This window comes from Protopterus annectens, chromosome 9.part0 (assembly GCF_019279795.1).
Source record: "Protopterus annectens isolate FY-2018-M chromosome 9.part0, PAN1.0, whole genome shotgun sequence".
NCBI lineage: Eukaryota > Metazoa > Chordata > Ceratodontiformes > Protopteridae > Protopterus > Protopterus annectens.
In genome coordinates, this window is record NC_056743.1 from 987346929 (window position 1) to 987363441 (window position 16513).

General features: G+C 44.2%; 1 protein-coding gene across 2 annotated transcripts in view; it reads right to left on the reverse strand.

Moving 5' to 3' along the window:
* IKZF4 (IKAROS family zinc finger 4) overlaps positions 1-16513 on the reverse strand; it is a 437207-nt gene that overhangs the window by 97903 nt on the left and 322791 nt on the right. For both annotated transcript variants that reach the window (XM_044083750.1, XM_044083749.1), the window contains exon 3: positions 7410-7556. In XM_044083750.1, the coding sequence (XP_043939685.1) occupies positions 7410-7556 (147 nt within the window). The remainder of the gene's footprint in view (positions 1-7409; positions 7557-16513) is intronic.

Below are 16513 nucleotides of genomic sequence, written 5' to 3' on the forward strand. Positions count from 1 at the left end.
GATGTGGCAGAGTCTGAGCTGCAGTCATGCAGCCACATGAAGGATTACACTTTGCCTTTTTGCTGATGATGTAATGGGCTAGCAGTTTTTTGGAAGCTATTGCATTCATACCATCTCGAGAGCTTATTCAAACTGTAGCTTTGAAAGCACAGTGAGGTGTTGCAATCTGACGGGACTGCTGCAGTCTGAGGACTATCCCTTGAAAACAATTTTTTTTTTTTTTTTAACCACAGAAGACTCTCTGACAGTAGCTCTCCAGCCATGGTTGTTGTTTTAACTATGGAGATTCTGTTAGACTTGAGCCTTGTTAGTATCTGGTTGACGGAAGGTACATTCCTCACTGAAGGATGGTATCTGCCATCAATTGTACAGCATTCATGGATTCCTTAAATGCACAGGCTTCAGTAAGCACATACCCTTGCATGTTTTCTTATAAGTTGTGCCATGGATGTGGCAGTCTTAATTATGAATGGATAGCCACTGAGAGATTTGGTTTGTGTTATTTCAAAATTGCAGATATTAAAAGATCCAGAGTAATATTTTTTTAACCAGAGGATCAAGTTACGCCAGCATTTAATTACCTCTGTAAAGTGTATCCTCCAGAAGCATGACAGTTAGTGCACTACCTTAGAGTGGTACCTCACATGGAAATCAAGGAAGTTTGCAACAAGATCTGCAGCAACACCACAACTTCCACCATGTTTCCTGTATGCTTTTTGGAAGGTCAGTGAACTTAAAACAGCTATGCCTTCCACATACGCAAAACAGTACAGAGGCATGACATCTTAGAGCTCTTTACTTCTTGGGTTGCCAGGTAGCAAGAACTACATGCAAGATTAACCATAACCTCTCCACTGCCACCACATAAGACTTCAGCTTTGTCATACACAAGCAGTTTGGTAAACTTTTCGCAAGTGAAGATACATACTCGAGTGATTTTTTTGAAGCCTATAACACTGCTCCTTAAAATGTAGCCCTGGAGAGCTTAATCTGGTCTATCAAGTTGTGTTCAGGTATGTTTTCACAAGTTTAGAGTGCAACTGTTCTACAGTATGTGTCCGTTAAAAGTTGGCATTACGGATTTTGCTACACTACTGTGAGTTCTTGCACTACTGTGTGTATGCTTGCATCTTCATTTCTTTTGTACTGCCTTGTCATACAGATGGGCTATATCCAGTTCTTGCTGTAATGCATGTGACAGTGCTCCTTACTTTTAGTATGTATGTATGTATGAAGATGACAGTTGCAGTTCTGTTGCATTACATTCTTTTAGTATGACGTGTTTTCGGCTTTACATTGCTTTACCTGTATGGAAGATGATTTTTTTACATGCCAGAGCAGCGGAAGAAGTTACTGCTATGCCATTATGTAGTTTCTACATTATATGATTAATTGGATTGAGCAACCAAACTTATGTTTTGATTTTTTTCTCATTTTTCAAGTTGTGATATGTATATTTGATTATATGAAAGTATTCCCACAAGCACATACAAGTCACAGTAGTGTGTCAAGAGTCTTACTTGAATTTGCAATATCATAATACATTAGTTGATGTATTACTTTGTGAAATTGTGCTTTACGTGTTTTCCTGTAACAGTGCAGAACACAATTTCTTGTCTGTTGCACTTATTAGGTGGTAATAGTTTAGGGGTGCTGTGTTGCGGATGTGTTCACTGTTGTAATTCTGTTCTGCTGCACTAGACAGCAGGTATTTGTGAGTGTGTATGTGGAGAGGGGGAATGATCAGAGAGCAATACAGGTAGGGTACATTTTTATTTTTTGTACTGTTATGATTTAGGAGTTGGAAATATTTAAACCAGAAAGTTGTGTGGGTTGCAGCAAGGCATATTCGACCTGCAAAAAATTACTAATTTGACGTACACCCAAAAAATACACGTTACACCTTAAGGGTAAGTGGGAAATATAAGCCCCATTATGGTGCATTTAATCTCAGTGAGAGATTCTTGATAAAAGACTTGCTGCCTGCAGTCACTGTCTGAAAAGCTCAGCAAGACTGCTTCAGCCTCAAAACTTGTACTACTAGAGAATGCTTTAAGTGTAGAGTCACTCAACAGAACAGACGCACTGTTCACCTCTTCGTATTTAAACAGTGCAAGATCAAAAAACTCCCTTGTTACGATAAGGGTATACTAGATACTGGCTCACAGCCAAGTCCTACCCTACCTTACGGTGCAACTTGTGGCTGGGAACAGGGCTGAGATCCAATGAATAACTGCAGCAAGAAGTACAGTTGTGTACACTTACCATAAATGTAGATGTTCCCAGTGTATTCACTGTTGCAGTCATCACCTGTGTGTTATCCCTGGTGTGTTATCCCTGCTGTGGTAGCCATCGGCTAGCCCGAATACCAGAGTCAATGTTTTTTGCATTGGCTGCAGTCGCCTGTGGTCTGATGTCAGGTTGTCAGTGCTATAAAGCAAGGCAGACGACGTCATTACATCAGTTTTTCTTGCCTTAACCTTTCAGAAGCACAAGGAAATAAGGAAAAGTGGTCCTGGTGGCTAAAAGCCACCACGGGAAGCTTATGTCCCCCTAGAGGAAGATGCTATATGGGGGATGGAGGGAGGGAAACCAAGACTGCAACAGTGAATACACTCGAACATCTACATTTATGGTAAGTGTACACAACTGTATTATGTTCTCTGTGTTTCACTGTTGCAGTCATCACCTGGGGGAGGATTTTCAAAGCTGATGAGAGGGGCGGAAGGATAGTAAGAGTCCTGGGCATGGGTCAAGCAGGCTCTGCTGAACTGGAGAAGCAGACCCTGCCCTAGACTTAGAAAAAAAGAGGTAGGCGGTAATGCTTTGTAAAAGTATGGAGAGAGCTACAGGGGGGAACTTCTAAGATGCCCCATGTGGGTACTCCTCTGAGGAAGGCTGTGGAAGTGGAGTGTGCCTTAGTGGAATGGGTATGGATAGACTTAAGGGGGGGTTCCCATGTAGTCTGTAGCAGAAATGGATACAGTGCGATACCCATTTGGAAATGGTTTGTTTGGAAATGGGCTTCCCCCTCTGCCCCAGGGGCAAAGCTGACCAGTAGTTGGTCTGTTTTTCTGAATGTTTTAGTACTGTCCAGATAGTATCAGAGTTGTCTGTGCATGTCTAGCGAGTGTAGAATTCTTTCCCTCTTGTTTTGGGGGGTTGGGAAAGAACGTGGATAGGTGTATGACTTGGTTATGGGTCACATCAGGTACCACCTTGGGCAAAAAGGAGGCGTTAGTTCTCAGGGAGACCCTGTCTGTATGGAAAATGATGACTGGCTCAACAGCCATGAGAGCCTGAAGTTCTGATACCCTTCTGGCTGAGGTGATAGCTAGTAGGAAGGCAGTCTTCCAGGAGAGGTATTTCAATTCTGTAGAAGCAGCAGGTTCGAAAAGGAAATAAGGTTAGTTTTTCTAGAACATAATTCAGGTCTCAGAGTGGAGTGGGAGGCCTTCTGGGAGGTCTGATATTAGAAGCCTGGTTGAGGAATTGCTTAATCAAAGGATGAGAGAAGAGGGGTGGGTCTGAATCGTAATGGGCAGAAATGGCTGAGACATGGATTTTAATAGAGGAGAAAGAGAGGCCACTATTGAGCAACTTGACTAGGTAATCAAAGAGAAGAGGGATGGGAAGGATGGGGGGGTACTGGCTCCTTTGGACTTGTTCCAGGAGCAGAATCTTTTCCATTTCCCTGCATATGATTTTCTGGTGCTGGGCCTTCTGGCCTCTTGCGATGATGTTCAGGACCCGTTTGCTTAACAGGGACTCCTTGTTAACTTTTAAGGTATAAGCCATGCTGAAAGCCTGAGAATCTAAGTCTGGGTGCAGTATCTTCCTCCTCACTTGGGTCAAGAGGTCTGAGATCAGGGGAAGCTGCTTGGGAGGGGTGTAAGGTCAGGCTGCGCAGTAAGGGGTACCACTGCTGTCTGGATCAAACTGGAGCAATGAGGATGGCCTTTGGTCTCTCCTCCCTTATTTTGATCAGTACCTTGGGAATAAGGGGCAGAGGAGGGAACATGTATACAAAGAGGGAGTTCCAGGGGTGAAGGTCAAGGCATCCACCTTTCACGCTAGGAGGGGATACTCCCTGGTACAGAACTTTTTCAGCTGGTGATTGAGGTGCGAGGCCATGTCACTTCTGGAGTCCCCAACTCTTGAGTGATTTGCAGAAAGATTTCCCTGTGGAGCTGCCATTCATGGGGGTCTAGTAAGTTTCTGCTTAGGTGGTCTGCCAGGATGGTATTGACCCCTGGTAGGTATTGGGCAATTAGGTGTAGACCCATGGAGGTAGCTGTAAGCCAGAGGCTCATGGCTAGCCTGCACAGGGTGTAAGACTGGGTCCCCTCCGTTTGTTGATATACCAACATTACTGTGGTGGTGTCTGTTTTTTTATAAGGAGAACCCCTGGCCTGAGATGGGGTTTGAAAGAAGTCATTGCCTTTTGTACTGCCATCATTTCTAACTGATGTGCAAGTGCAGTTGCTGGGCATCCCAAAGACCTTGGGTGCACCTGCCTGCTAGGTGAGCGACCCAAGCAATGTCTGAGGCATCTGTGGTGATGGTCTGGCCGGAAAGGCGGAGGATGAAGGGAAGACCCTTGCTCCTGGCACAGACCTCTGCCCACTAGAGAAACTCGGCCCTTATACATGGGATCAGGGGAAAAGAGGTCTCTAGGGACAGAGTGCTGGCACTAGATGTTCTTTAAATACTACTGAAGTTTTCTCATGTGAAGCCTGGCCAGAGGAATGTGAAGGATGCAAGATGCCATGTATCCCAGGGCTTGCAGGAACTTCCTCGCAGTGAGGTGAATTTTGGAAGCCAGCTGGGTAAAGCAGACAGGCAGGAAGCTCTGCTTCTCTGGGGATAAGAAAGCCATTTGGGATGCTGTGTCTAGCACAACTCCCAAGAATATGATCTTCCTGGTGGGGTTTTGCTTTGATTTCTTCTCATTGATGGTGAACCTTACGGATGTTAGGAGGGATTTGACACAGAGAAGGTCCTGGAGCACCTTTTCTTTGAACTCCACCTGAATGGGACAGTCATCCAACTAAGGGTAAATCTGTACATTTCTCTTTCGGCAGAATGCTACGGCCGGGGCTAAGCACTTGGTGAATACTCTGGGAGCAGTAAATAAGCCAAAGGGCAGCACAGAAAACTTAAAGTGTTGTGAGCCTGCTCTGAAGCACAAGAATTTCCTGCATGATTCCCTGATAGGGATGTGGAGATGAGCATCTTTTAGGTCTATGGTCACTCACCAGGCATTTTTTGTTAGCATACCATGGAGGTGTTCTGAATGGATAGATTCAGGATGGGGCGCCAAGTGCCCTCTTTTCTGGGAACAAGGAACAGTCTGGAATAAAAGCCTTTGCTTTTCTGATCTGAGGGGACAGGTTCTACTGCCCCCTGGGATATGAGAGCTTGGACCTGTTTTAATGCCTCTGCCCACTGATTTGGAGGCAAGTTTGGGTACCCTCTTGGGACTGGGAGTTCGCTGAAAGAGTATTTGTATCCCTGAAAAATGATCTTTAAGACCCATCTGTCCTTTGTTACAGAAAGCAAATTGTATTTGAAGAGGGAGAGCCTTCCTCCTAGTTTTTGATGAATGAAGGGATGCTGTTCCTCTTCAAAAACTGAACTGTCTGATTCCTCAGAATCCTGTTCTGCCATAACTTCTGGAGAAGAGTGCCTTTTCCTTTTTGAAAGTTGTGACCTGACTACTCCAGATAAAGGAGATTAGATCCTCTGCCATTTTAAGCATTTGTGCTTGGGGTGGTGGAGCAGTAGCAAGATGGTGGCTAAAAGTACATTTCCTAGGAGTGGCCTGGCTTCTAGGCCTGAGAGAATCCGTCAGTCTGACAGAATCAGTAGTCGGATGCGAAGACGTCGTTTTTTGTCTAGATTCGGTAGTGCAAAAGGCCTCCTCGGAAGCCGGCACCTGAGTCGCAGCTCCAGATCCAACTGAGGCAGAGAGAGCCAAAGGCTCAAAAGACTAAGAAGAATTCTGTGGCATACCGGACTCCGAAAGGGTCTCTGTAGAGGCCTGCATATATATCGAATCGGGCATCAGGGGCTGTGAAAGAGCCTCACTGAATTCCAGACAACTGACTACCTGCTTAGCGGTAGCATCGCCGGAAGACTTGGCGTTGTGTGGCCTCTCTCTACGTTTTTTTGGAATGTCCACCGATTGTTGGCTGATCGACGACATATCGGAATGCGACGACTGAACACGATAATAACTCTACAAAAAGTGCTCTACGGTGAATGGTTCTCGCATTAAAGAGGGCACAGAACCGACAATGGGGGACGTCGTAGTCTGGGCCTAAACAAGTGACGCAGTAAGAATGGAAGTCTCAGTGTGGGATCTGCTTTCCACAGGTGAGACAATTAACTTTTTCGGACATCGGTTAGTGCAAGAAAAAAGGATCCCCAACAGGCTACTTAGCTTTAGACGTTTTCAGCTGACATGCAACTTCTGGTAGCGACCAACCGGCACTCGTGGGAACTGCTTCTGCTACGGGCTCCACGGCAAGAAAAACTGATGTAATGATGTTGGCTGCCTTGCTTTATAGCACTGACAACCTGACTTCAGACTGTAGGCGACTGCAGCCAATGCAAAAAAACACTTAACGCTGGTATTCGGGGCAGCCAAGGGCTACCACAGCAGGGATAACCCACAGGTGATGACTGCAACAGTGAAACACGAAGAACATCTAAGGGCTTGTGGGGAAGGAAGGGGGCTACTTCAGAAGATAAGCACAACAACAAATAATATACTTTCAGCATGACAAGAGACTGGTTTTGAAAACAGACTACATATTACAACTATTATCAGTCCGTTGCTTGAAGAGGCATGACAGCTTTTCCTTGCAGTTGCACTATGTGCAGCGCTGCTAGCCTTCTGACTACAAAGAAACCTTGTTCAGTACTCCCACTACTTCTGGGTGCAAAGAAGGGTGGGACCCTTCTTACTATGAAGTAGTACTGTTTTGTAGCTGCAACAAGGATCCTGAAGTCAAAGCTGGATGCTAAAATGCCACTAACTTATTGGTTCATCTAAGATGATTTCTTGTAGAAACTACTTTGTCTTTCTGGTACCCCCCTCCCAAAAAAAAGGAAATGGGTCGTCATGGAGGAATGATGCTTAGTCTGGAATTAGCTTCGACTGAGTGATTTAAAGGGCTCTGACCATTAAATGGACAGTCTCAGAACTAATGCATATACACACAAAACTAAAGACAGCCTGCCAAATGGCCACACTTCTGACACGCTTAAGAAATGAAGTACAGAATGCCCAATATTTCTGCAAGGACAATGCAATGGCCCCAAAAAGACTACACACCTATTTTAAAGCATACAGCAACATCCTTTATTTCTCAGCTAGGTTGAGATGCTCGTTTCATACATACCCTGACCAGGCAATGGCTGTGGATCAGCACTCAGGCTCTGTAGGTAGTTGTGGCAGCGTTCTTTGTGTTCCTCTAAGGTGCTCTGTTGTTTATAGCTCCGTCCACAGTAGTTGCATTTGTAAGGCTTGCCGACAGTTGGGGAGGAGACTGAGTTAACAAAACAAAGGAAAAACACTTGAAATTCCTTCTAAATACTCAGTTTTAAGAAGTGTTACACACAGTACCTTAACTGCCTTGCTGACATGGAAGACTGACAAACTATGACATTGCTGCTAGAAAAATAAGGAAAAATCAGTTCACAAGAACAGACCTACACAAGACTCACCACTTGTTTAAATGTGTATACAATAATACTAAATTCTTAAGCTGTAAATAATGTCAATATGGAAGTATCGCAATACTTACAAATCTTTGAGGGGGACTTCCAAAGAGTCATGTTAATGGGATTCTCCTCCGCCAAATACCTGGTATCTGATGTAAAAGCCCCATCTACAATAATTTTAGTCATGCTGGAACTCCAATGTAGAATGCTCACTTCCTGTTCCCTTTTTTACCACCGAGTTAAACATAACTATCAGAAACCGGTTTTCAAGACTAGATTGACATTATTATAAATCCTTCTCACTAAATGTCCTTGTTTTACAACAATACATGAAAAACAAAAGACCCAGTAATGCAACTGTAGAAGAGGGACAAAAGAATTACTGCAGACTATACTTTGAAAATCCTTAAAAGGTCTCAAGATAACAGAACTAAAGCTGATGTAGTCTTACTTTAGAAACTTGAACCATACAACCAATGGAAAAGAATATTGAGAACCTCATCATAATAAGACCCAAGAAGTAGAAACCCTGAAATGCTCAACACTACGTCCTGCAGATCTTTTGTACCAAAGAAGGCTCTTTACTAAAGTACATATGTAAGCTAAACTGTCAGAGATAAAGTGGTGTAGCATGACTACTAACCTTAGATTCATAAAAAAACAGAAGGCCGGCAACAACTTGCCAATCTGAATACCCTTTAAACATTAAGAAAAAGCAGCAAGGCCTTTTAGTAGCAGAAAATGCAATAAACCTAACCACTTATACAATCTGCCATCTGACTTCTCTTGAATGCATAACTTTTTAAAAAAGAAAAACTTTCAAGGTAAAACCATATCTGTTGGTGTAAATGAGCAGAATGCTAAAAGTTATTTTAAAACTTAATTGAGTTCAACGCTGCAGTAGTGATAAAAATTTAAGACCTTTGCAGGCATAACTTCCACAGCTTTTCACCCTTTTCCTCCAGGCATGGCAGACATCCTACAACCTGGACATCAGTAAATCTGTGGTATAAGAGGGCAGACCATCCATGCCACCATTAGTTCTTTACTGCCACAGTCAACTCCAAGTGTCAAGGCTGAGACCACAGCAAGAGGCACCCAAATGGCATACGCTCCCAAGAATAGTGGCCCATTCAGTAAGCACACAACTCCTTCTCCAGGTATTACATAACCTGAGAGGGGGCTCCTTAAGTAAAGATGGACGGTAAGAAGACTGACAGCTGCATATACCCAACTCAACCAAAGGATCGCTACAGGAAAGGAAAAAGGGGTGGGAGATTTACTCCGAGAGAGAAAACACAAACAGCTACAATTATGATAAATTCTTAACACAACTGTGGTATGTTCACTGCTGCAGTTGTGGTAACACTTGGGAAAATTCCTAAAGCTCGCGGACCATTACATGGAGGCTGTGAAAAAATATGGTTCGGAAAGATCATGCACCATGGCCATGCCAAATTCTGCCTTGGTTCTAGAAGTAACTTCCAGGTTATAAGGCTTGGAGAAAGTGAGGACAGATGACCTGTAGCTCCTTCCAAGAGGGCCTGGGCACTGACCCCTCTAAGACAGTTGTGGCAATTACAGCTCTTGCAGAGTGGGCTCTCTCACCAAAAGGGGCTAGAGGAAGCTACGCATATGGAGATTATATGTATTTGGAGACATCTGCCTTCCCTACCCCTTAGCCAACAAATAAAGTACAGTTGTGTACCTACCATAAATGTAGATGTTCGAGTGTATTCACTGTTGCAGTCATTACTCTTGGGTTATCCTGCTGGCAGGCTTCCCGCAGTAGTCCTGAATTCCAAAGTCCTGGTCCGGCATCGGTTGCTGTCGCCTCTTCCCTGATGTCAGTGTGCCAGGGATATAAAAGATGCAGCCGACGCCATTTTCTTCAGTTTTTCTTGCCCCAGATGTCAGGTGCCCCCAAAAGGGTAGGCTAAAATTCTGCTTATAAAAAAAGCATGCACTAACATTAACAATACCTTCATCTACAAGCAAATACACCACATAGGTTGTATACAATAGAGAAGTACAGATAAGTCCCAGCAAAGAAAGGGGGGATGGTGGGAGGGCTACCTGGACTGCAACAGTGAATACACTCGAACATCTACATTTATGGTAGGTACACAACTGTACTATGTTAATCGTGTTTCACTGTTGTAGTCATTACTCTTGGGTTGAATCCCAAAGCTGAGGTTGGGTGGCTGGGCCTAAATAGAATTAGGAGTGGCTATGAGGCCCTGCAGAACTGCAGTGGCGAAGCCTGCTCTGGATTTAGAGTAAAGAGGTAAGTGGTAGTGCTTTGTAAAAGTGTGCACTGAAGTCCAAGTTGCAGCCTCCAAAATGTCCTTAGTTGGTACTCCTCTGAGGAAGGCTGCTGAAGTAGCTGCTGCTCTGGTTGAGTGTGGCCTGATGCTCTTGGGCACTGATTTGCCATGCTGAGAACAGCAGAAGCGAATGCAGTGGGCTATCCATTTGGAAATTGTCTGCTTTGAGATTGCTTTTCCTTGAGATCCTGCAGCATATGCCACTAAGAGTTGCTCAGATTTTCTGAAAGCTTTAGTTTTGTCCAAGTAGAAGTGTAGCTGTCTGTGTATGCCCAAAGAATGTAGAAGTGTCTCTCCCTTATTCTGTGGGTTTGGATAAAAGGTAGGCAAATTAATTGTTTGATTAAGAGCCACACTGGACACTACACCTTAGGCATAAATGTTGGGTTTGTCCTCAGAGAAACCCTGTCCGGATGGAAAATTATAAAAGGTTCAATCGCCATTAGAGCCTGTAACTCTGAGACTCTTCTTGCTGAAGTTATTGCTAAGAGCAGAGCTGTTTTCCATAAGAATTGTATCTCAGCTGTATTAGCTGGCTCAAAAGGAGGCAGTGTGAGTTTTTCCAAGACAAAATTGAGGTCCCATGCAGGTATTGGTGCTCTTCTTGGGGGTCTTATGCTTTTGGCCCCTCTGAGGTACTGCCTTAGTAGAGGATGTGAAAAAATAGGTGGGCCCATATTGTAATGAGCTGAAATGGCAGAGGCACGAATTTTAATCTATGAAAAGGATAGGCCTTTGTCCAACATCTCAGTTAAGTATTATAAAATCTGAGGAATATTTGGTACAAGCATGGCAATTCCTTGTGCCTGGGTTCCAAGCACAGAATCTCTTCCACTTTTCTGCATATAATTTTCTGGTGCTGGGCCTCCTGGCCTCCAGAATAACATCCATAACTACTTTGGAGAGAGGTGTGTTCTGAATGGTTACATTATCCGCCATGCAGCCAGATTTAGAGTTTTGAGTTGGCTGTGCAGTATCTGATTGTTCTGTTGGGTCAGTAAATGAGGAATTTGATACAATGTCCAGGCTGGGCCTTGAGACAAGCTCTTTAGGACTGGGTACCAGTGCTGGCATGGCCAGTCTGGGGCAATCAGGATCATTTTTGGCTTCTCCTGTCTGACCTTTAGGAGTACCTTGGGGTGGAGAGGTATTGGAGGAAAGGCACATACTGTAAGGTTTTTCAAGCTGAATGATACAGCATCCACTTTCCATGCTAGCTTGTGATAAGTCCTTGTGCAGAATCTCTGTAGTCGGCAGTTGTGAGGGGAGTCAAATAGATCTGTGTCTGAGTGTCCCCATTTCCTTGTTATTATGCTGAAGATTTGTGGATCTAGTTTCCACTCGTGGGGATCCATGAGGTTTCTGCTTAGTTCGTCTGCCAGAGTATTTGTCTTTCCTGGCAGGAATTGAGCTTGCAAGTGTACTTGATAAGTCAGTGCTGTGTTCCACAAAATCATGGCTTGTCTGCAAAGGGGGTAGGAATGCGTGCCTCCATGCTTGTTTATGTACCACATGACTGTAGTATTGTCCGTCTTTATCAGCAGTTGTCCTGGTTGAAGGAGATCCTTGAAAGCTGTCAGAACATTTTCTACAGGCAGCATTTCTTTTAGATTGATATGAAGATGCATTTGGCTTGCGGGCCATGTGGGCCACCCAGGCATAATTTGACGCATCTGTTGTTACTGTCTGCCTGGCAGTGGGTAAAGTGAAAGGCTGTCCCCTTTTGGTGACAGGCCTGAAGCCCACCATCGAAACTCCTGTTGCAGGCAGGGAATGAGTGTAATTGATTTTTCCAGGCTGTGGCAATGTGGAGTCCAAACACTTTTTAGATACCATTGTAGTTTCCTCATATGCAGTCTTGCATATGGAATTAACAGAATGCAGGATGCCATGAAGCCCAAAGCCTGCAGAATTTTTCTTGCAGATAACTGGGTTTTTGCTGCCAACATTTCGAAGTAAGAAGTCAGTTGCCTTTGTTTGTCTGGCATGAGATAAGCCATCTGGGCAGTTGTATTTAAGCTTGCACCCAGGAATATTATCTTGAGAGGGTACTAGTTTTGATTTCTTTTCGTTTACTGTGTACCCTAGGCAAATTAGTAATTTTTTTTACAAACGCCAGATGTTTTAGCAAAATGTCCTTGTTCTCTGCTTGAATGAGGCAGTCGTCCAAGTAGGGATATATTTGAATTCCTCTTTGTCTGCAGAAAGCAATTACTGGTGCCAGGCATTTTGTGAAGACCCTGGGTGCAGTAGATAAGCCAAAGGGCAGTGCAGAGAATTAGTAGTGCATTGATCCAGCTACGAATCTGAGGTATCTTCCGCAAGATTGTCTGACTGGAACATGCAGGTATGCCTCTTTTAGGTCCAAAGTTACAAGCCAAGCCTTCTTGCCCAGCATGGGCAGAAGCTGCTGCAGAGTCAACAATTTGAATTTTGGAACATCCAGTAAAGTGTTTAGAATAGACAGGCCCAGTATTGGTCTCCAGGCTTTGTCCTTTCTGGGCACCAGGAAAAGTCGTGAGTAAAATCCTTGTCCCTGCTCCTGTAGTGGTACTCGCTGAATGGCCCCCATGTCCATGGGGGATGAAACTTGCTTTTGTGTCTCTGCCCATTGATTGTGTGGCAGGTCTGGCATGCCTCTTGTCTTTGGCAGGGTGTGGAAGTGGAACCTGTAGCCCTGAGACACTATATTCAAGACCCATTTGTCCTGGGTGGTCATGTGCCAGTTTTGTGAAAAAAGTGCTAGTTTTCCCCCTAAGGGAGCTTGTAAAAGGTAAGTGCTTGGTGCTGGCAGAGGAAAGTCATTGGGACTGTTTCCTTTAAGGTTGAGATTTGTCTTCTCCGCTTTTGGAGGTAGCAGCACCCCATTGCTTGTGCCTGTATGAGACTTGGGGCTGGGATCTGCCTCTAGGGTGTCTGTACCTGCCTCTTTGTGGCCTGTCTGACGCTGGAAAGGACCAATTTTTGAAGGCCAGTTCCTGCTAAATCTAGGTGGCTGTATCTGTAAAAAATCCTTAACTGTCTGCATAGATTTCGCTTTATCCTCTATTTTCTTCAACACCTCTTCTGCCTTAACACCAAACAAAGTATCATGCTGTAATGGGGCATCTAATAATTTTGCTTTAACATGATCAGGTAGATTCTGTTCTTTTAACCAAGCATGCCTCCTAATCACAGAACCCATTACAGCAGCCCTACAAGAGGCCTCCAAAGAATCAAAACCACATTGCAAAGTATGTTTTCCCACTTGTTTAGCTGCATGCAATAAATCCTGCATTTCCTTGTTTTCAGGACATTCAGAGTTAGTCAACATTTTCTGTTTTAGTAGTGACATTAGGTATTGCTGATATTTAAGCATATGAAACTGACAATTTAAGGCCCTTACAGCCAAGGTAGCAGAAGTGTAAACTTTTTTCCCCCATCTGTCCAGTGCCCTTGAATCCCTATCAGAGGGGACAGGGTTTTTAGCAGTGGAAGCTTAGACTCCCTTAGGACCCTGAGATATGGTTTCTGGGTCAGCAGCAAGGTTTTTATAAAGACATTTATGGGAATCTGGGACCCTGTAGTATCTGTCTGGCTTAACCGGTGCAAGGGGTATAGAGTCTGGAGACACACCGGACTCTGAAAAAATATCATCTACAATGTCCAGAACAGGGGGAATAGCAAGGGGCCTGTGCTGAGGAAGTAAAAGAAAATCTCTGAGCCTTTTCTTAGATTCTGAGTAATCCTGGCTCTCCCAATGAAAGTGCTCCCTCATGGTATGCAGGGTTTCCCCAAAGGAGAAATCTTCTGGAGGAGAAGCTGAAGGAATAGATTCTTCAGCATCGGAATCCTCATAGGGAGGAAGAGAGTATTCCTGATCAGAGGAGGAATCAGGGGAAATGGAAACCTGATCTGAAGATTCATATTCTCTCTCTTGCTTAGGCCTCTTATCAAGAGGGGGATGGGAACCCCTGATCACAGTAATAAGGTCTTCGGCCATTTTGAGCATTTGTTTTTTAGGCATAGAAGCCTGTCCTGGAGAATGCTGTACTTGTTTGTCTTTAGAGCTGCTTTAGTCTTTGGCTTGGAAGCTGAAGACGGCTTTACATATAGCTGAGTTGGTCTGAAAACACCCTCAGAAGCTGATGCCTGCACAGCGGCTCTGGACCCATCTGAGGGAATAGTTTCCGAGGATCCAATACCTTGAGTTTCCAGAGGCCCAGTCGGCTCCATGTGGGAGTCGGAAGCAGCCTGTGGCTCTCAGGTAGCAGACGTCAGGGGCTGCGAAAGTGCCTCACTGAGAACTGGCGAACTGACGACAAGCTTAGCGGAAGCCTCATCGTCGGTTTTGAACCTTGGATGCCTGTCCTTGTCTTTATCCTTGCATGTTTTAGAAATTCCGGTCGTCGGTTGCTCCGACGGCATAGTATAATTGAATCTTCGGCCGAAGTAATGAAAAGCAAAATCGTACCGACGCTTTATAGTGCGTTGGTTAAATCTAGCACAAAACCGACAACAAGCAACGTCGTGGTCAGGGCCTAGGCAAGGAATACAGTAAGAGTGAAAATCCTTAAGAGGTATTTGCTTCCCACAAGAAATACAATTGTTAACTTTTCTGACATCGGTCTGGAGCAAGAAAAAAAGTTTCCCTAATGGGGTACTTAGCTTTAATGAAAACTTCGGATTTTAAAATTAGATTCAAAAATCTCAGGAGTCAGCAGACCGGCACTTGCGAACTGCTTTTGCTTCAGGCACCGCACGGCAAGAAAGACTGAAGAAAATGGCGTCGGCTGCATCTTTTATACCCCTGGCGCACTGACATCAGGGAAGAGGTGACAGCAACCGACGCTGGACCAGGACTTTGGAATTCAGGCCGACTGCAGGTAGCCTGCCAGCAGGATAACCCAAGAGTAATGACTGCAACAGTGAAACACGAACATCTGGTCTTAATTCTTTTCTCACATGGTCCCTTCAAAGTAAAATCCTGTTGCCTATGCAAAGCCACAGTCTGCAAGATTCCATTGTATCATTACTACAACATTTTTTCTTCATTCTTTTCTGATTTTAGCCAGGGAAGCACAGATTTTAAACATCTGACCCCTCCACAATCCTTTGGGTATACCAATGTTGCAGTGGTAAATTTACACGATACATGTTAACCTTTTGCAAGCCCATACACTCTGCAGATTCAGGAAAGTACAGTTGTGTAAAACCTAACAATAACAGTAGATGTCTTTCTCTTCACTGTTGTAGTATTTCTTACAGTAGGGATATCCTTTGCCTAAGGCAGCCCAATATACCAATGCCTTAGGTTGCAATAGGAACGCCGTAAGCTACACATATGTTCCCCATGCGCAGTATGGGGCATAAAGGTGACGTACCATCCTCAGAAGTAGAAAACCCCAAGAAACATAACAGTCCAAGGACAGAGGAACATGTGCATCCAGAAGGAGAAATAAACAGGGGGTGGACGGAGGGAGTGAATACTGCAACAGTGAAGAGGACATGTACTGTTATGGTAAGATTATGCACAATTGTACCATGCCTTTGTATATCACTGTTGCAGTATTCCTTACAATAGGGAGGGTACAAAAGCTCAGGAGGAAAGGTCGGAGAAAGAAGACTCAGCACAGCCTGCAAGGAAACTATGCAGTATAGCCCTAGCAAATCCAGATCTAGCCCTGGAAACCACATTCAACTTATAGTGCTTGGTAAAAGTATGAATACAAGTCCAAGTAGCTGCCTCAAGGATGGAGCTGGTATCCAATCCTTTGAAAAAAGCAACAGAAGAAGCCACAGCCCTGGAAGAATGACCCTTAACAGAAGAAAGGCTTTCCCATGAAGAGAGTAACAAAAGGAAATGGCCTTACATATCCATGAAGAAATAGACTGCATAGAAACAGCTAAACCCAATGACCTAGGATGAAAGAAAGAAAAAGTTGCTCAGACTTATGAAAGACTTTGGATTTTCATAGACAACTCTGATATTATTTGGATAAAACTAAAGTCTAAAGAACCCTCTCACTAGTGGAATGCAAAGAATGAAAAAAGTGGGAAAATTAATTGACTGATTAAGAGACAACTCATTAACGACATTGGGCATAAGAGGAGGATTTGTATGAAGAGACCCAGCCTGTCTTTATAAAAACTAAACAAGAAGGACGAGCCATAAAGGCCTGCAGCTCAAACACCCATTTGGCTTAGGTAAGGCCCAAAAGAAAAACAGTCTTCCAAGAACAATGCTATAAAGAAGTTGAAGCAGCAGGCTCAAAAGGAGTAGAGTCGATTTTTCGGAGACAAAATTATGGTCCCAGGAAGGAGGAATAGGCTTTCTGGGGCCAAATATGAAGGACATCTTTAAGGAATTTGTTTGACCTCAAATCTAGAAGCCAGAGGAGGAATCAAAGGCAGACCAGCAAAAAATGGCTCACGGGTGGGAGCATGCCAACCTACCATTGAGCAACTTGCACAAA